Source organism: Gymnoscopelus braueri (genome assembly GCF_963280865.1).
Source record: "Gymnoscopelus braueri genome assembly, chromosome: 19".
Lineage (NCBI taxonomy): Eukaryota > Metazoa > Chordata > Actinopteri > Myctophiformes > Myctophidae > Gymnoscopelus > Gymnoscopelus braueri.
This window is the reverse complement of record NC_137621.1, coordinates 50638312-50658852: the sequence shown is the minus strand read 5'-3', so window position 1 is coordinate 50658852 and position 20541 is coordinate 50638312. Positions and strand designations below refer to the sequence as shown.

Below are 20541 nucleotides of genomic sequence, written 5' to 3'. Positions count from 1 at the left end.
GGGGGGGCATGAACGAAATCGTGAACGTAACGGTTCCAAAGAGGGAAGAGTGTCCGTTCGTTCACGTCAAGCACTAGTTCTTGTGAAAGGATCGATCATAACCGACACATCATTATACTGTCCACTCGTGTGTGACAACAAGGCCCTGTTGGACATGGGTGGTTTTGTGGAAACTGCGGCCTGTACCCCTGTGCTCTCATATGAAGCACCCAGGGGTCGGCGTTGCATTCTTTGCATCGCTTGATGCGGAGTGACAAAAGATTTGGAGGGGTTGTTATTAATGTCGGGCGTACGCGAGCCGCCATCCTGGCTGTACTCGTTGGCCCGGCAACCATGTTTGGCTTTTTCCTGGTAACACTTCCCTTACGGCATTCTTGCGTAATAGAGAGGAGATCTCCTCTCGTAACGTCACCGCCGTTTGACCACTCGCTTGTGACAACAGTACTTCGTTGGACATGGGTGGTTTGGTGGAAAATTGCAGTCTGTAACCCTTTGCTATCGTACGAAGCACCCAGGGGTTGGGGTTGCATTTTTTCCATTGCTCGATGTGCAATGACAACGGATTTGGGGGGGTTGTTATTGTATTCGAGCGTACATGAGCCGCCATCTTGGCGCCACTCGTTGGCCTGACAACCGTGCTTGGTGTTACTTCCGGGCCCATGTACGCGGCCATTTTGGAAATACTGTCCACGCACGTGGGCGCCGCCATTGTTGCCGGCAACACGTGTCTGCGAGCAGCAGCGGCCATCTTTATTGGCAACATGTGTTGTGCAGTGGGGGCGGCCATTTTGGCTACCCCCACCTTCCTTACAACTATTTGGCTTATATTTACCTTGTGACTTTCTTTCATGGACCAAGGAAAATTTTGGCGTGACCCTTGTAGGAAATGACGGTTTTGGCCCGCCATAACGCCTTTTCTCTGTCCAACGACCACCATGGACCCCCCGTGGGGGGTCCGTAGTGGTCGTTGGCTCATTTTGGGTACTTTTGGTTGCAATAAACTTGGTTGTTTACACAAGCATTTTTTGTCATAAGCAACATTCGCAACATAAGCAGGGGACACAATCACATTCAACAGTGCATACACATTCACGTAATTCTCTACAAAGACATGTGTATTCAACTGTGCACGCATATTCACGTAATTCTCTACAATGACATGTGATTGCGACGGCAGGGCTTTTGGTTGCAATTCTTTTTTTTTATTTTTATTTATTGCACAAGCACTGTATTGTCATATAAGAAACATTTGCAACAGAAGCAGGGGACACAAATGCATGCACATTCACATTCACGTAATCCTGTACTATGAATTGTGTGTGTGTGTGTGTGTCTTGTAACTCGGGGCTAGTAGCGCAGTTTTCTGTCGCCGCTAGCTCCGGTTTGGTGGGGTTTGGAAGGCGGGGAGGCGTCGCTGTCCCTCTGGTCAAGCTGCTCGCCTCTGGTCGGTAGCGGGTGGGGCGGAGGAAGACTGGGAAAAGCAAGCTGGACCTACCTGCCGGGTCTGTGGTGAACCACCGTGCCCTTCCGTGGGTGACGCACAAACCGAGTACTCTACCAGCCCATTCTGTGGAGTATTTGTCGAGAAAGATCTCCTGTGTGAGGCGTCGCATCTCAGCTAGCGCTCGTATAGCGGCATCTCCGGTCTCGAGTTGCTTTTTTAAATTTACACAGACACTTACTTTGTCATGGAAAAACATTTCGAGCCACACAAACAAAGGGAACACATAGGCATGCACATTCGGCCAGATCTGTACGCTGATGTGTGTGTCGCGGCTTCTTCCAGGGCTGGGGAGCCTAAGGGCCTATACCATGTATAGAAGATGGCCGCAGCGTGAAGCCGCAGCATGAAACCTCTCCCTCGCCAACCCTGAAAATAATGAGTAAAACTAGGAAATAAGAAAGCAAACAATGTACAATAATAGCCTTAAAAAGTAATGAATCTACGCTCTGGAGAAACAACAAAGCCTGAGAATATACTGCTAAAAAAGAAGGGTGAAGGAGCAAACGTGGAATCTACTATGGCAAACAAAGGGGAGCTGCAGCAATTGTTTGCGGATCTGAAAGATTCCCTGACTAAAGAAATCCAGGAGTTCAGAAATGACTTCAAAGCCTTCCGACATGATACAGAAAAGGATATTAAAACAATTATGGAACAAACAGCGGATCTGCGCAAGGACATGGAGAATACAGCAAAGCGTGTGGACCAGCTGGAGACAAGAGTGAGCGACCTGGATGACGCAGAGAATACGCATCAAAAGCAGGTGAAACAGACAAAGACCCGAATGGAGGAACTGGCAGACCAGGTGGATTATTTGGAAAATAAATCCAGGCAAAATAATGTCTGTATCTATAATGTCAAAGAAAAAAGTGAAGGCAGCAATATGACCGAGTTTCTCCAAACATTAATAACAAACATTTTGGAGGTGCCAGGTGATGCCAATATAATCAGAGCGCACCGCATGGGCATATACAAAGAGCAAACAAACTTTACAAGACCGATTATTGCAGCCTTCCTAAGCTTTGACACAAAGAAAAGAGTGCTTAAAGCAGCATGGGATAAAAAAGAAGTGCTGTATGAGGATGAGCGGATTTATTTTGACAATGATTATACATATAAAACAAGACAACAGAGAGCTCTGTATAAACCAATTCGGGCATCCTTGAAACTACAAAACATCAAGACGCACATCCTTGCGCCAGCTAAATTGAAGGTCTTCAATGAAGATGGAACATTTACAACGTACTCAAATTCAACAGAGGCAGCCAGAGACTTGGAAAAGAGAGGACTATATAAAGAAGAGCGTGGAAAAGTCAGAGGAAAAGAAGAGTGGTTAATTACCAGCGCAAAGGAGTTTCACAAACGGAAAAAAATGAATTCAGGTACCAAGACACTATAAGACTAATATTTTCGTTATCTTAGAGAAAAAGAAGAATGGTTAATTACCACAAAGGAGTCCACAAACGAAAACATTTAATTCAAGTACCAAGACATTATAAGACTATTTTTTTTCGTTATCTTAAAGTTGAATATGGCAAAAAACAAAAAAAGAGGAGGGAGGAAAAGTAGCTAACTTGGAAAAAAAAGAACTACTCCCTTTCTTATCTATTGCTGTGATTATTATTTTTGTTATTATTATTGTTATTATTATTAATACTATTTGATTAAGCTGGGTAGTTAGTTAATCTAAAGTGTTGATTTTTGCAATATATTTAAAGTTTTTTTTCTTTGTACTTTTTTTATGAATTTTCTTTTTGGGTGTGTACAGAATTTGGTGACGAGACAATATGATTTAAGTAATAAATAATTAAAAAGAATCTAGTGATTGCTCAAAATGATTAGTAGGATTGTAGGATATTGTACTGCCAGGTCAGGATGTTATTTTTGACCTGGAATACAATAATCATCCTTTTGTTTTTGTTTCCTTTACTAATCAAATAGCCAAGAATGTGCTGAGAATAAATAGTTGTCGTTAGATTGAAAGAATTAAGAGGGGTTGGGGGGGGGGGGGGTGAGGAAATAAGGCAGGTTACAGCATGTATGGCAAATTGTGTGTTTTTATGGTTGGTTGTGAATGTGTGTGTTATGTGTTTAATAGTTCACAAACTTAAGGGAAGAATTTGTTTACTGAATTTTGTTTATTATGATTACGATTAATCTACCAAGAAAAGGGTTTAAATTAGCTCACATTAATATCTGCAGCCTGAGAAATAAAATTATTGAAGTATCAGAATTATTATCGCTGGGTATACAGGTATTAGCATTATCAGAAACCCACCTGGATGATACTTTTAATGATGAGGTACTGGGTATTCAGGGGTATAATATTTTTAGAAGGGACAGGAATAGATATGGAGGGGGGGGTGGCAGTTTATGTACAGAATCATATTCCAGTCAAATTAAGACCTGATTTAATGGCTGCAGATATTGAAGTGATTTGGCTGCAAATTAATTTACCACATGTAAAACCCCTGCTTATAGGATGTGTATATAGACCACCAAGTGCAAATATGGATTATCTTAACCAACTTTGTTTTATGTTAGATAAAGTATGTGATCTTGGTCATGAAATTTATTTTTTAGGTGATACAAATATTGACTGGAACTCATCTAATTGCCCACTTAAAGAGAAGCTTCAATCAACTGCTAGAACATGTAATTTAATTCAGATAGTGGAAAAACCAACAAGAGTGTGGATAAGGAGAGATGGTGGTAAAAGTGAAACGTGCATTGATCATATATTCACAAACTGTAGTTATTTATGCTCCAAAGCATTATCCATACCAGTCGGGTGTACTGATCATAATTTAATAGTAGCTATAAGAAAAGCAAAGGTGCCCAAATCAGGACCAAAAATTGTTTATAAGAGATCAATGAAAACATTTAATGAAGATGTATTTACAGATGATATTAAAAACATATGTTGGAAGAAAGTATTGGACAAGGAAAATCCAGATGATGCACTTGAAGTCTTTAATACATTATTTTTACAAATTATTGAAAAACATGCTCCTATTAGAAAATACTCAGTAAGAAATCTGAAATCACCCTGGTTGGATATTGAATTAAGAGAAGCAATGAGATTGAGAGATGAAGCAAAACAAGCAGCGATCCTATCAAGTTTTGAGTCTGATTGGCAAATCTATAAGAAGCTACGAAATTATGTGACGGCTCAAAACAAAAAGAAAAAACAATTGTTTTATGAGAACAAAATAAAAAATGTGAAAAATGATAAAAAGAAAATGTGGAATGTTGTAAATGACATGATGGGCAGAAAACCAAAATCTTGCCCATCTTATCTTGAAGTGGATGGAAAATATTTGACCAAGCCAGTTGACATTGCTAATTATTTTGATGATTATTTTTATTCTAAGATCAACTGTTTTAGGAGCAATATGCAACATGCAAGTATAAATCCCTCAACTACATTAATTAAAAACTCAATGAATAATAAGAACTGTCAATTTAAACTAGCAAAAGTAACCGTTAACACCTTTACCGCCGGGCCCGTAGTTCTACGGGCCGTTAAATCCAACGGTTAAGCGCCGAGCCCGTAGTCCTACGGGCTGCGGTCTTTTCGCGCATGCGCGGTCCGGGTGCACTTTCGGAATTTTTTTGATCCACTTCCGTTTCCGGTTTGATGACAGGAAATAGAATTATTTGGGATCCGGTTTCGACGATCACGCCCGCTCCCATTCTACAGACGAAACTGAAACTCAATTCTCTTCCTGTAGTTTTTTCTCCTCGCATTTCACTGTTTAACGTAATCCGCTCTAACTACAGTCATGGAAGTCCGTTTGACATGCGGTCTTCACTGGGAGATACAGGGAGATCTCGCGGATGTAAACAGACCGTTCACGGCTCAATCTTAAGGATTTTAACAAGATCTATGGCGACATGAAAAAAACAAAAAAACAACAAAAACACCTTGGCACTGGTGAGTACATTATGAGATTAACCTCTGGCGGTGGATGTGTTAATGAAGTTGAGTGTCTGCTTAATAAATGTAAAGATAGACCACCAGGGGTTGATGATTTAGATGTTAAATTTCTTAGTTTGGTTGCTAATTTCATTGCTGTCCCTGTTTGTCATATTGTTAACTTGAGCATTGAGAAATGCATCTGTCCTCAAGCTTGGAAGATAGCTAAAATCATTCCACTTACAAAAAATACAGCTGCACCATTTTCTGGTACAAACAGTCGCCCTATAAGCTTGTTACCAGCTTTAGGAAAGGTAATGGAGAGAATTATCTTTCAACAAATACAACTTTATTTTGATGTGAATGGATTAAATACAGAATATCAGCATGCCTACAGGCCTGGTCACTCTACATGCACGGCCTTGACACAGATGACCGATGATTGGCAATGTGAGATGGATAATGGAAGATTGGTGGGGGCTGTTTTACTTGATTTTAGTGCAGCGTTTGATTTGATAGATCATCTGTTGTTACTGGATAAGCTTAAACAATATGGTTTCACTGTCACTGCATTAAATTGGATGGATAGTTACTTAAGTGACAGAAAGCAGACAGTTTTCTTTAATGGTAGTTTTTCAAAGATCAGTCGGCTTAATTGTGGAGTCCCTCAGGGAAGTTGTTTAGGACCACTATTGTTTTCAATTTTTATAAATGATCTTCCGTTAGTTCTACATAAAGCTCAAATTTCAATGTATGCAGATGACTCGACCATATATGCTGCAGGAATGACCACAGATGAGATTAATAATATTTTGGAAAATGAATTAAAGTTAGTAACAGAATGGGTAAAGAGTAATAAACTTGTACTGAATATTGGTAAGACAAAGTCTATATTAATGGGATCAAAGTATCAGATGTTATTTGAACCAAAATTGAATTTGAATATAAACAACATTCCAATTGATCAGGTACAAGAGACAAAACTTTTAGGTATTACTTTCAACAACACTCTATCATGGTCACATCATGTTGATAATACTGTGAGCAAAATGGGAAGGGCTGTTTCAGTTACAAGAAGAATTTCTAAGGGACTGCCACCAGATGTCATTAGACAGGTCTTAAACGCTTTAGTTCTGTCACAGCTTGATTATTGTTTTGTTATTTGGTCTAGTGCCTCAATGATCGATATTAAGAAACTACAAGTTGTTCAAAATAAAGCTGCACGTTGTGCGTTAAATTGCTCCTATAGAACTAATGTAAAAGACATGCATGACAGTCTGAGATGGTTGTCTGTTAGTCAAAGGGCTACTTATTGTTTAGTTAATTTCATCAGAAACATAAAAGTTACACAATCTCCAGAAATATTATATAAAAGGTTATTAAAACATTGTACTCATCATGAATATCAAACAAGACATGCAATTGAAGGAAGGTTGAATTTTCCCAAAGTTAAAACATCTGTTATACAGAAAACTGTTATGTATAGAGCTATTGGAAGGTGGAATTCATTGCCGAGTTATATTGTTCAAGCCAATACAAAAGAGGGTTTCAAAATTATGGTAAAACAGTACCTTCCAATATTTCATGAACTTTAATGATTTTGTGTTTAACCTTGACATCTTATTGACTTGTTTGTTATTATCATGAAAAAATAATAACAATAATAATAATAATGTATGGGTAACCCTTTTCTCCCTTTGATCATGAAATGTAAAAAATTGTAAATGTATTTCTGAATTTTTGTAGGTGAACTATTGTCTGTGTTTGTATCTGTAGTATGTTCGTTCTGTATGATGTGTATTTGGGTGTGTCGGACCCCAGGAAGAATAGCCATGCTTAGTGCAAGTGCTAATGGGGATCCATAATAAAGTAAAGTAAAGTAAAGGGAAGGTGGCGAGAACTGAGCCTGGTGGTCCACGGTGGCGCGTGCGTCATGGTAGACTGTGTGTCCCACTCATCCAGGGGCTGTGAGCAGGAACGGGTGTCGCGTCCTCACCGGGGGGGAGGGGAGATCCAAGCTGGCTCCCCGGTCGTGGCGATCGGCGGTAGTGTTAAGCTCTCGTCGAGTCATCGTAGAGGACGTAGGTGGCTAGGCTAGGCTAGGCTAGACTAGGCCAAGGCCACTGAGCTAGCTAGAGGCCAGGCTAAGCTAAAGGCTGTATTAGCTAGGCCAAGGTAACTAGTCTGGTTAGTTTAACGTCCGTAGAATGCTGTGTTTTCCTCGTCCGGAAAAGCACGGCGGGGATAGGAGGGAGAGAAGGAGGTCCGGGGAACTCTCAATGGACTGAGAATCCTACCCGTCGCTTCAGAGTTAGTAGAACCCGCAGACCTCGATCTTGTAGAAAGGTGAGAAGCTCCTTCATCGTAGGCAGAAGGAAGCCAAGAGAATGACTTCCGCGTTCCGGTCTCCTTTTGTGCCCTCGGGTAAGAGGGCTACCGGAAAGCGACGGAAGACCCATCGGGCCAAAAAGGGTTTGGCCCTGAGGGAGTGAATGTGAAGCTTCTGTACATCGCCAGAGGGCGCTGTTTCCCATATGTGAACACCGAGAGAGCAATGTAGCAAAACTAGCCCAAAAAGTTGCATCTCAATTATTCAATTAATGGAAAACAAGTCATTATATATAGATATATAGATGTTGTGTGATTTTGACCCTTTGACCTTTCTATGCAGTGGACATCACCGTCTATCACGATGGTTTCCATGGAGACCTGAACGAAACCTTCTATGTGGGTGAAGTAGATGAAGCAGGCAGGAGACTGGTCCAGACCACCTACGAATGCCTTATGCAATCTATTGACTCTGGTAAGACCCTTATGAATGCCTTATGCAATCTATTGACTCTGGTAAGACCCTTATGAATGCCTTATGCAAGGTATCGACTCTGGTAAGACCCTTATGAATGCCTTATGCAAGGTATCGACTCTGGTAAGACCCTTATGAATGCCTTATGCAATCTATTGACTCTGGTAAGACCCTTATGAATGCCTTATGGAAGCTATGGACTTACTTACGCAACTGTATTGGCGAAACAGAAGTGGGGGGAGGCATCCGCGTTATTTTCTTCCCATTTTCCTCGACAGACCACATGAGCAGTTGAAGTAATATGCTTTAGGGAATCAATGAACTGGGGTCTGCAACAGCATCAAGGGCAGATGAATTAAGGGTGAATTGTGTTCCACAGTGAAGCCTGGTATTCGCTACAGAGAGCTGGGAAACATCATCCAGAAACACGCCCAGGCCAACGGCTTCTCTGTGGTCAGAAGCTACTGTGGACACGGAATCCACAGGCTGTTCCACACCGCGCCCAACGTGCCCCACTATGCCAGTGAGTCCCTCACTGCCACCAACATTGCACACCCCAACATACCGTGCATTACACACCTCTACATGTTTTGATAGTATTTTTAGACTGATATTGGGTTCTTGGTTTACCCTTGATCCTAGATTATTGAGGCACTACATTGTGTCTCTGCATTTGATGTATGTGTTTACCTTGCTTACTGTAAGTCACTCAGGATAAGAGTGTCTGCTAAATGCCTAAAAACATCATTAAATCTCTGCATTTATTGAACACCTTAACATACGTACATTAATCATCTCAACATAAATGTAACACAACATCCATATACTGCAGACAGTAGACTATACATTAGACACTACATACATTCAGACAGCAGACTAACTCCTGTTACTGAACATACAATCTATAGTAATGAGTACTATCAGAATGCTGTATAGAGATATTTAACACTTATTTTAACAAAACAAAATGCTCTTACCCTACCTTTTAATTGGGGAAAGTTACAATAGACTAGTTACTACTAAATATGTTCCAGGGGAGTATCTCATAGCTTTTTGTTTGGCTCAGCTGCAGATTTGAACCGGAAACCATATGAAGGTGTCTTCTGTTTCCAGTTCAAATCTGCTGCTGAGCCAATGAGATGAAGCTATGAGATACTGACCCGGAACTGGAAATTATGCCACCTTTCTGGAAAAGGGAACTACATTTATTCTAGTCTATTGAATTTCTTGTTTTTAATTTTCAACATGGTTGCTGAATAATGTGTATGTATGTTTGTAGAAAACAAAGCAGTAGGAGTAATGAAGCCGGGACATGTGTTCACCATTGAACCAATGATATGTGAAGGTGAGTATTCCACCACTAATACTAAATGGAAGGAAAGTTTTTTTTGCAGGGTGTTCCTGTGCACACTAGAATACTCTTGGGGAATAAAGCTTTAACACTTGTCCCTATTCTGGGGTGAACATTCTGCTAAATTAGCCGATGTACAAGCTCACAACGTGCCGGCGCATTGTGAGCTTCTAGATTGGCTAATTTAACTGCAATGCACTGTATAATGTGTTTGTGTTAAGTGAATGGACCGGTTGTTTTTGTTTGTTTGATTAGTGTAGCACATAGGTTCTCAAACGTTTTATTTTCAAGGACCCCCATAACTCTGAGAGTGTACAAATGGAACGCACTCAGGGTTACACACCCGTAACGGGCCATTTGGAACCGCCTCAAGGAACCATGAGGCTCCCCGGACCACACTTTGAGACCCACTGGTGTAGCAGAGTGTTTCCAGTGAGCCAACATGCACAATATCAGCACCCTGACTCTGTTTGACCAGAATGGAACAGAGCCTTCATTAGTATCATTGGTAACACCTGTGAAGGAAGTAAGGAAGAGGCCCAATTTATTTCCAATATGGCTGCTGTGCACCTCTGTGTCAGACACCGGCACGCAACCAAGTATAAAATCAGATACTGGACCTCGCAGAGTTGTGGCGGGAAGAAGTTATCCAGCCGCAGGTTCATGGTACATTTATATCTATCCAGGGGTTTGTGCATCGATATAGTCGCATTATTAACTGATTCACTGCCAATCACGTAGATCTACGCGAACCTATTTAAAGCCGCCACGTGCCAATCGCGTAGATCTACGTGAACTAAATTTTATTTAAAAAATTTCCCCAATTTGACCCAAAGACCAAGGAGATATGATTTTTCGAAGATCTAGACTCCTATCCACTTCCTTGTTAACTCAAAACTTAAAAATTCTGTATCTCGGCTCCTGAGTACTTTTTTTTTTTCAATGAAAAACTCTGGCACTGGCTAAAAAAATATGAAAATACCTCTGGCAGTTAATGGGTTAATATCGGTTCATCTTTACACCCCCAACTTAAACCCTATACATTCCATTTGATGCGTGTGTGCGTGTCAGCGCATACGAGCTGAGGAGGGGTAAATGCCGCTCCACGCTTCACACTCCAGGGGGCTGTTGTCACACTCGCTATCCGCTCATGTTGATTCCCCCCCTGCTACGTCGCTCACCTTGATTTGTGCGCCTCCTCCCAGCAGCAAAGAAAACTATAAAAGAAAAACAGATTTTGCTGCATGTCCGAAACGCACTCTTTTGGCACAAATGTGTCCCTGTTAGTGTGCAGAGGGCCTAGATGGAGTGGACAGCAACTATGATGCAAAACACAGCATCCGTGTGGAGTTTGCATGTTCTCCCCGTGTCTCCTAGGGTAGGTAATACCCTCACAAAAACATGTAGTAATCCTGGTTGCTATACCGCCTCCCCCATGACAGGCGGGGCGCCTGATGGAGGGGAAGGGAACTGGTTGGAATAACGTGTTCCTTCCACGCGCTACGTCCTACCGGGGAAACTTCCCCCTGTCAGGTGACAAGAAGGTCAGTTGGCTCTCATGCATTGAAGGAGGCATGAGCTCGGCTCTGGGCTCCCTAGGCTGGTGGGGGGAGTGTAGCGTCCAAGATCACTTAGATAATTGGCACTGGGTGAAAAAGGGTTACAGAATCGTGTGATAAAATAAATTCTTGTAAAAAAATAAACGGCATCCAAGTTTCCTTTTTATGTAGGCGTTTCTTTTTTAATAAGACGGACAATATTAAATCCTTTGGGTTAATGATTAATCAACAGGTTCGGGAGAGAGGGGGGGGCACTCGAATAGCGAGTGTGGTTCAGCCAAAACCTGTCACTTGCGTTTCAAATTGTATTGTATCCTTTGATTGGATGGTGATACAAACATAGGAATTTATAAACATAGGCCTACTGTGTGGATTACGGCAACATTTGAATGAAATCTTGATCAAGGACGACAGGACGTGCACTGTGTGCACTTTTGTTGCAGTGTTGAGGATTTCTTTGTGTCTGACCGTGCGACCGACCGGGCATGCTCAAACATGTGGTGCGCGGCCCCGACCGGAGCGGCTTGGAGCGGAGGGCGGTCCTCGCGCCGAGTTCGGTCCTACCCTTTTTATAAACGAACTCCCGCTATGTTAACCCTTTAAGAACTCATAGTGCGGCACAGAGTGCCGCACTATGAGCTTGTAGATCTGCTATATATTTTTTTTTATCTTGATTTTTGCAAATCTTTGAATATATATATATATATATATATATATATATATATATATATATATATATATATATATATATATATATATATATATATATATATATTTAAAGCAAACATTTGTAACTCAAATCTTTGCTTCTGGAGATTCTACAAATGTCTTCTAAATCCTAAGTTTTCTGAAAAAAAATATTTTCCTTGACCCAGAAGCAAAGATTTGAGTTACAAGTGTTCCCTTAAAAACAAAATCAAATATTTGCACAAATGGTTACGATTTTTCACCGAGTTCTGCGCTATAAGAGAGATCTGCTATTTTTGAATAGCCAAAGTATAAAATATGGAATAAATGGTTACAGAGATGCGTTCCCTGTGTGTGTGTGTGTGTGTGTGTGTGTGTGTAAAGGGCATGTTGAGGCTAGTTTTAACGTAATCTACAGGTAGTGGCAATAGGCCACTAGGTGGCAGCATTGACCAGGCATCGTTAGGGGTTCAAAAACATATAGTAAATAAATGGCAACGTTTGAGAATGAATAAAACATACGTTAAGTGATAAATGATCTTATTATTGGTTAATCTACCCAGCTGCACATAAAGTCATCAGCCCCACCTACCTTTACCAGCACTAACATTAAAGTGATGAACACACGAATAGCCAAAGAAATCTAAAAATGACACACAGATGCGTTCTCGGTCGTAAAAGGTTTAAGGCCCCCGATATCGATTATTCGATTATTAATTGTGCATTCACATGTAATAGAGTATTTCTACATTGTGGTATTGATATTTACATTAAAAAAAAAATTGACTACTTGTTTCACCTCTGCCATAATCGGTGTTAAAATCTGTGTGTGCCTGTGCACATGCGTGTGTTTGTATTACTATACTTGTGAGGGCCAAATGTCCCCACAAGTGTAGTAGACATAGAGAAATAGACGTTGCAGGGACCCATTTCCTGATCCTCCCTAGAAAAAAATGGTTGTTTCATGGTTATTATTATTTTTATTTTATCTTTTTAGATGCCTTTAAATGTCTAATCCTAACCTGAATCTTTTTCTAACCCCTGGGTGTAGTAGGGCTATTTTCCGGCTTTAGGCTTACGGTTAAAAATGTCAAAATGTATTAACCCATTAAGACCTGGAACGCATCCGTGTCATTTTCAGATTTCTTTGGCTATTCAAAAATAGCAGATATACAAGCTCGTAGCTACAAGCTTGTAGATCTGCAATTTTTTTTAAATCTTGAAAATGTGTGCAAATCCCTAGTTACTCAAATCTTTGCTTCTGGGGATCCCTGGAACTAAATATTTTGAAATGGGGGTCAGCGGCCTTGACATGAAAAAGTTTGAGTACCTCTGATATAGAAACAAGTATTTTCGGAAAACTGTTTTAGAATTAGAAGACATTAGTAGAATGGCTTCTAAATCCTAATAATCCTATAAAATGGCTGTCCAAAAATGTATGTGTGTGTGTGTGTCCTGCTAGGTGGCTGGCAGGACGAGACGTGGCCGGACGGCTGGACGGCGGTGACCCGGGACGGGAAGCGCTCGGCGCAGTTTGAGCACACCCTGCTGGTGACGGAGACGGGCTGCGACATCCTCACGCGCCGACTCGACGACAACGGCCGCGCCCACTTCCAAAGCCAAATCTAGGCCCCGCCCCGGGCCCTCCCCCCCAAGGACGTTCTGACACCGCCCCCCTCCCCCCACGCTATCCAGAGGTGTCTGGATCTCACACACACACACACCACCGGCTTCGAATGCTATCAATGCATTGAATGGGAGATTATCACGTTTTATCAGACCATTGAATGGGCGAGTAGGCGACGAGTAGGCGATATACGGACCTACCCGCGATTTGTCAGACCATTCATTGGGCGTAATCAGGAGCTACTGACCTACTTGGAGGCGGAGCAGTCCCCACAAAATTATTTACGATTCTGTGCCTACCGGTACATAACTCCAATGGCGCTGAGTAGGCTCAGGCGAACGTCACACCGTTCAGGACGGCAACTCGGTCGCTTTAGCTCCCTTGGTGGTCCTTCACGGGGTTACAGTTCGCCTGAGACTGCGCGCCTCCGTCATGGTCCGAAACCAAAACCGAAATTGAACTATTTAAGTCATCTCCGTTGGTAGGTCAGTATGTCTTGATAACACCGAATGAATGGTCTGATAAATCGCGGGTAGGTCAGTATGTCGCCTACTTCGCCCATTCACTGGTCTAATAAAAGGTGATAATGTCCCATTCAATGCATTGATAGCATCCGAATCAGGTGCACACACACACACACACACAATATTGTGTTACTATACTTGTGAAGGACATCCCAGTTTTAGGATGGCAATTTTCTGAATGCCATGCTTTGCTGGTGTCGCGCACCAAACCTATAAAAATAGCCGATTTACAAGCTCACACGTTGTGAGCTTGTAGATCGGCTATTTCCGGTGCCCAACACCGGCACGCAACCAAGTCCAAATCAGTGAAAATTCTTACCTCAAATCCTAAACTTACCCTCTGAATGCATAATCCTAACCTGAATCTTTCCATAATTTTAACTCCACAAATCTGTTTTAACCGTAATACAAAAATAAGATATTTTTGAACTTCACCCTTTTATCCAGCACCCATCCAAATAGACTTGGACGTGAGTGCATTATCCTTATACTCCTTTTAACCATAAAACAACCATTTCTGTTGTGAGGACCAGGAACATTGTTTATTTCTCAAATTCTACTATACATGCGGGGACATTTGGCCCTCATAAGTATCGTAGTAATAGTACACACACACACACACACACACACACACACACACACACACACACACACACACACACACACACACACACACACACAGAACATCCGGGGCACAGAGGGGGAAGGAAGGGGCTCCAACTGCTCATTGAATAAAAGATTAGTTGATTAATTAAACATTAATGGAAGTATTTGCATATGTGTGATATCAGCATTGGATTATGTTCTTACTGTACATGAATGAATGAATGAGTGTCTGTCTGTTTGTCCGACAGGTTTTATATAAAGTACCAGTCCGCACATTTTAATTTTAATTTTAAGAACCCCCAGTGTGATCGAATCAATCTTTATCTATAAAGCACATTTAAAACAACAGAAGCTGACCAAAGTGCTGCACAAGGTTGAGACAAACAAAGTATCAACAAGCGCCCATTGGCGCACAGACAAATATGTACATTGTTAAAACACAGTAGCGGATCAGGTGCAATTAAAAGCCAAAGAGAATAGGTGGGTTTTAAGTAGGGATCTGAAAACCCCAATTGGACTGGGCAGATCGGATGGAGAGAGGCAGGTCGTTCCAGAGCATCTGGGCGGCAGCAGCAAAGGCGCGGCCACCCCTGGTCCTTTTACTGGTCTAGTTTTTGCCAGACCCAAGGGGTCGGCCTACATGAGGCTTTGTCGGTCGGTCGGTCGGTCGGTCTGTCCCTCTTTTCCTGTCCTGTCCCTCTTTTCCTCTGCACACACGTCATGCGAAGTCCGGCCATTCAGATTTCAACCACTAGGGGTCTGGTAGTACCAGGTCTCCTGGTTCCCTTGTTTCTGTTCATGGGCTCTGCTGCCTTGGCGGATCGCTGGGCCTTGGGACCGTTCAACTCCTTCACCCTGTCCGCATATCGTTGTGTATTCATCGTGTAGTCACATGAAGCCATGCCTGGAGACAACCGCACGATCATGCCGGTCCTGGACATTTCCCCGATGAAGGAGTCGCTGAGTACCTTGGTCAAGGTGCTCAGTCTGAACAGCACATTGTCACCAGTCCTTCCCAGGGAGCGAATGTACTCCTTCAGGGCCAGCAGGCTGTGGTTGATCTCATTGGTCTCCACCAGTGTGGCACGGTCGCTGCTGCTGACGTCCGTGCCCCGCTCGTTCCCCGCCAGGTCGATCACAGAGAACTTTCCGTGCAAGGTGTTGGCGCGGTTGTTACATCGCAGGACAATCTGGAGGATGGCGTGTGAGCGGGACAAGTTGGCATTCGCAGACTTCCTGCAAGCACTGCCAACTTCTATGATCTTGATGATGTCCTCCGCTGCGGAAACACCCACTTCCTGCAGGCCGACCACCTGAACCTGCTGCCGCTCATCCTCCAGAACACGCAGTTGGGACTTGTTGTCATAGACCTTGCCGTGTTAGATCTCAAAGAAGGCGACATATGGACAGAGATCCAGGCAGGCGTACCTCCGGCTGTTAATGAGGGTGAACACATCCTGGGCTGCCAAGGCGTAGATGCCTTTAGTGCTGTTCTGGCGCTTCCCAGAGAAGTCACCTCCCATGGTATTGGTCTTTCCACTGCCGGTTTATCTATAAGCAAAGTAAGTTGCCATGGCACCTTCAAAGATCGACTGGACCAGGGGTTTGGCCGTGAACCTGTAGACCATGTCATTAGTGGCGCTCTCGTCGTTGCCGGGCACAGAGACCACATCTATCTCTCTTCTAGACAGTTCTTGCTTGTTGAATGGCCGCTTGCGAATGCACACACATATCTTTTGATCTTCAGCTTCTTCCATGACTGAGGGAGGGTTCATGTCCAGGGTCTCTCTGAACTCCTCGATCATTTCATAGAGCTTCTGGTTGGGCCGGTAGACCTCTCCAAACTTCCCCCTCTTGGTTTGAGCGTCGGGGGGGGGGGGGGGGAGGGGGGCTTCACAACATGTTTTTATCCTTTGGAGCGATGGATTCTCCTTGGCCTCCTCAGGGGGAAGATGGGTTGCAGGCTCTCTGTCCTTCCTCACCCTTTTGGTGGCCACAGGTCCAGTGGGGGGTGGGACAGGGATAGGGATTGAATGAGTTGGCTCCGGGAGTGTGGCTTGAAGTGGCGCCACAAACATACACGTCTGCCTTGTCGGAGGCCTGGAAATAGTTGGAGGAGCAGGAATCCTGGACCAGCGCAGGCGACTAGAGCATTTCTTGTTGTGAGTGGGACTCTCGACCAAAGAAGTGAGGTGACACAGGAGCTCCTCCATTGAGGGCACAAAGGTCTTCAAAATCAACCTCCTTCCTTTTGGTTGCATTCCTCTCCGTCCACATAACTGGCCTCATCCACCGACTTCACCAACAAAGAATGAACTCGGCCACCGCTCCTGCTGATCTGCACAGTATGGCCGAGCAGACATCCAACAAATGTGCCTCTATTTCTACGAGAGGTTAGTTATGCAAAAGTAACAAACTGCCGTCCGGATTAAAAACACCTGATATGCATGAGACCACGGACCCCCATTTGATACACTGTAAGATCCTCAGTGCTAATAACTCTGAGAGTGTACAAATAAAACCAAATGGACCCTAGCCCGTACAGAACCGATCCAGAACTCCTGTCAGTGCCTGGAGTCTCATTGGGTATGGGATCAACTCACAGACACCGGGGAATGATCCAGCAATGACCCGCAAGCCCCACATATGGCAGAACAAAGGTTCATTTTGGCTTAAATGTTTTAATTGTTTCTAAAATAGTCTGCATCTACAAACTCACAGCGTGTCGCATTGTGACCCATTGTGAGCTAGTAGATCAGGTATTTAAATTTTTAGAAACTTTGGGGGCAAAAAAAATTGTAGGAGGGGGGTAGATGTTTTTATTTTATGTTTAATTTTTTTTGTAGGAAATGTGTAAAAAAAAAAAAAAAGTATTTATTTGTGACCTATAAAATGTAGTCTTATGATCACTACCAATTAAGCATGAAGTTGCAGACTGGTACTTTAATGGGCCTCTGGCGCTGTGCCAGCCACAGCTGGTATGTGTTGACTGTTGTATGGTTGACTTATTGTTTCTAGAGTGCCAATTCTACAAGCACGCCTCACAATGCTTTCTGTCCCCATGTCCCTCTGTTACTGACACTGTCCTCTCTCTGTGGGGACAGTTACTGACACTGTCCTCTAAACAGGACGTCCCATGTCCCATTCCTGCTGGCATCAGCACACCTGTTCACACTTGGTGTTTAAAAGGGTCACTTAAATACACTTCCGGGGCCTTTTTAAAAATGTATTTGTTATTATTTATTTTAATGAAAATATATAATACTACTTCTACTAAAATAAACAGTAATTGAAAAAATACGCCCCCTCGTGCATTAAGACAATATCAGTCACCAGATCAAAGGTGTCTTTTTAATGAATCTATCATGGTTATAATGAAGTTTGACGTTACTATGGGTTTGTATAGGAAGGGGACGTATCAAATAAATGTCAAAAACCGAATCAAGCAATGACTATTTCTCGTCATATTTTGCCAAGGCTCAGACTGCCAATGACTAGAATGGCGCGATTTTGTGTTTTCAGTGGTTTTACGCTAGATGGCGCTGTTTGCTAACCTGTGAGTCACCATTTGACTCCCAGTGAAGCAAAGAAGCAGCAAATTACGTGATCGCAAAAAAAAACTGCCACATTCACTTCCATGTTAACACATCGGGTGCCAAACACGGTCTGAACCGTGTTTGCGCAGAGTAGCGGTCCGGTGCCGAACACGGTCCAGACCGTGAAATATGTCTTTTTGTTTTTTTCGTTTTTCTCCACACGGGCGGGGCTAGAGCAGCTCTGGGAGTACCCATTGTGATCTTGAGAAGGATAGGCCAGATAGATCACCGGAAAAACAAAAACATGGCTGCCATCCACTTCCTGTCTATTTCCTTCTTTAAAACACCTATATCTCCGAATCTGTTTCCGGTGGGGAAAACCGGTCATGCGCGATGCGCGATCCCCCCCCATTGTAACTCGCGAGTGAAATGTTATCGTTCCAGGCTGTAGCCAGGGTCATCGCGCAACATGAATGGATGTTTTTTTTTACATGGATTTGCTCCTCGTGGAGTCTAGAGCTTTAAACAGCAAAGCGCAGTCAATGGGGAGAATGCTGGCACCCAACGTAAGTTGTTATGAAAAAATGCTGGCACCCAATGTGTTAAAAACTGTCTGGGGTGCTCATAAAAGCCACTGTAGATGTTAAAATAACCCCAGAAGTGTTTTAAAGTGAAATATTCCTTTAAGGCTTTGTTCAGACTACAGGCTAATACCATTTGTTTCTCAAATCTGATCTTTAGCTCCAACTGTCCACGCCGTTATTTACAAGTGATTAGAGCGGGTTTGTGCGTTCAGACATCAGCGAAAATAGCAGATCGTAGGCTTCCGTGTGAGTGTCCAAAATGAGACAATGAGACGAACTACCAGAAATGTGGCTCAAATTTCATTCCCAAAAATCAGTTTCCATGTTTTTTTTTGCTGTTAAGACTTGATCAAACCAATCTGATATCAACATGAATAGGACAATAATCAGAACTGGACTGCCAGTGTGAACACAGCCTAAATGTATCTTGGCGAGCAAACTGTCCAGTGGTGGAAAGTGCTTGCGTACTGTACTTAAGTATGTATTTTTTTGGGTACCTGTACTTTACTTGAGTATTTGCATTTTTTGGATACTTATGACTTTTCACTACATTTCAACGACAAATATACTCTTGACTCCACTACATTTCTAGGAAGGGTGAAAAGGTACATTATGAATTAACTGCTTGAGCACTATTTCAAATATAGTGAAAATTGTAGATCTACAAGCTCGTAAGATTGTACGTCTGCTTTTATTGATTTGAAAAATTTCTATTTCAATACAGCTATATATATATATATATATAGTGAAAATGTGCTTTGTACTTTTGAATACTCTAGTACAACTTTCACTTGTAGTTGGCTCATATTTGAGTATCTATAGGCTACTTTCACTCAAGTGACTGGGGTTGAGTACTTTGTCCACCACTGAAAGTGCAGTGTGTTTGCTGATGTGTTTGGCTGGTGTGAATGCCTCCAGGATGCAGTGGAGATGGGCCTGAAGTCATGTGCATACAGGTGTTGTCATCATTCTATGTAGCAGGGAATCATACAAATTATAACTTAATAAAGGATGAGTCCGATGACTGGTTGTGGAACACTGGTGTCACACGCACACACACGCACGCACACACACACACACACACACACACACACACACACACACACACACACACACACACACACACACACACACACACACGTACAACACGACACATGTACAACCCAGATTTCTGGGTCCGATGTGGATCCCGTGTTTTTGGAGAGTTCGACCACTCCTTACTCGTGTTTTGATTATGTCAAAAAGTGCAATATTTTCTAATCAATTTGAAACATTAGATTTGATTAAAGTGTATCTGAGAAAAATATCAACAAACTATATATAAAAAATAAACTCAAACAACTTTCATTTATTTGACCACTTAAGCCACATTTAAACATTTTCAAAAGAAAAAAAACATTTGAAAATGTCTGCCTATAAATAAAAAAATGTGAACACATTGTCAAACAATGGCTGAAATATGGACCAGAAGGATATTCAGGGGGGCTCTACTGTACCTGTAACTTTTTTTTACAAGAGTCTCTGGTTGAGATCAATAAATAAGATCACGTTTTCACCAATTGGCCTTTTAGTACAAAACACTTAAAGTGGTAAGTCCCAGTAAGCTAACCTGTATCATCTTTGTGTGTCATTTAGATTTGAGCTGACATCCAATGCAAAGCTCTGCTGTTGAAGTGCAAAACGGTGATCTCACTTAGAAGGAAAGCCATGGATGTTGATGTGTGGTATATGGGCTAGTGTATCATGTCTTAATGTACCTTGATTTTAAGATTTAAAAAAATATCAGTCTGGTTAATGTGCATTTTCACAATAATGGCTATTTATTTTTTCTTTAAATAGGAGCA

At 42.4% G+C, this 20541-nt stretch overlaps 1 protein-coding gene and 1 pseudogene across 5 annotated transcripts in view; one reads left to right on the top strand and one right to left on the bottom strand.

The window, feature by feature from the left end:
- Nucleotides 1–14646, top strand: part of metap1 (methionyl aminopeptidase 1) — a 48341-nt gene extending 33695 nt beyond the window's left edge. The window contains exons 9-13 of one of the 4 annotated variants that reach the window (XR_013932094.1): nucleotides 8092–8223; nucleotides 8603–8746; nucleotides 9503–9568; nucleotides 13283–13519; nucleotides 14058–14646. Coding sequence is in view for 2 of the 4 variants with exons in the window: in XM_080413782.1 (XP_080269908.1) it covers nucleotides 8092–8223; nucleotides 8603–8746; nucleotides 9503–9568; nucleotides 13283–13449 (509 nt within the window). In the remaining 2 variants the exon portion in view is untranslated. Of the gene's footprint in view, nucleotides 1–8091; nucleotides 8224–8602; nucleotides 8747–9502; nucleotides 9569–13282 lie in introns of all 4 variants that reach the window. The other 3 variants (XR_013932095.1, XM_080413782.1, XM_080413783.1) reach the window with 3 other exon arrangements.
- LOC308074360 (kinesin-like protein KIF2C) lies at nucleotides 14581–19675 on the bottom strand (annotated as a pseudogene). The gene is made up of 2 exons (XR_013935020.1): nucleotides 18708–19675; nucleotides 14581–18209 (listed from the first exon to the last, which is right to left on the bottom strand). The product of XR_013935020.1 is annotated as a kinesin-like protein KIF2C (transcript).
- Between the last annotated feature and the right edge of the window lie 866 nt (nucleotides 19676–20541).